The sequence below is a fragment of the Carlito syrichta genome, unplaced genomic scaffold, assembly GCF_000164805.1.
Source record: "Carlito syrichta isolate Samal-C Ts95f unplaced genomic scaffold, Tarsius_syrichta-2.0.1 Scaffold124280, whole genome shotgun sequence".
NCBI lineage: Eukaryota > Metazoa > Chordata > Mammalia > Primates > Tarsiidae > Carlito > Carlito syrichta.
In genome coordinates, this window is record NW_007068376.1 from 26,357 (window position 1) to 26,795 (window position 439).

The following is a 439-nucleotide window of genomic DNA, read 5'->3' on the forward strand; positions in this document are numbered from 1 at the left end:
CCATGACACCGTGCTGGCCGCACAGGCCTCTCCTACTTCAGCCAGCTGTCTGAGACTGCCCCCTCCCCCACGCCAGAACGCACCCCATGACCAGCCTCCTGAGAAGGACTGCAAGAAGAGTCGACATCTGGTTCTTGAGCCGACACGACTTCTGGCCCCAGGGAGGGGGGATGAGAGATGTGGGCGCCTGCCAGCCCTGCGAGGACCAAGGGGACCGGCTGCCTGCCCCTGCCCACGGCCCCAACCCCCTCTCATTCTTGTGCCAGATCCCTTGGGATTGGAGCCGCCCGGGGCCGTGGCTGGGCGTTTGAGCACCTCTGTCTCTGCCTTGCTCCGTAGCAGCTGCCGTGCTGAACACCGCTCTCCCGGCACCCGTGCAAGCGGCCCCACCAGTGCAGGCCTCCTCGCCGGCCCAGCCCCGGCCAGCCCAGCCGCAGAC

General features: G+C 67.9%; 1 protein-coding gene across 1 annotated transcript in view; it reads left to right on the forward strand.

The window, feature by feature from the left end:
- Nucleotides 1-439, forward strand: part of POU6F1 (POU class 6 homeobox 1) — an 18,243-nt gene that overhangs the window by 9,866 nt on the left and 7,938 nt on the right. Inside the window, 1 exon segment of the mRNA XM_021707771.1 lies at nt 267-439. Within this exon segment, the coding sequence (XP_021563446.1) occupies nt 267-439 (173 nt within the window).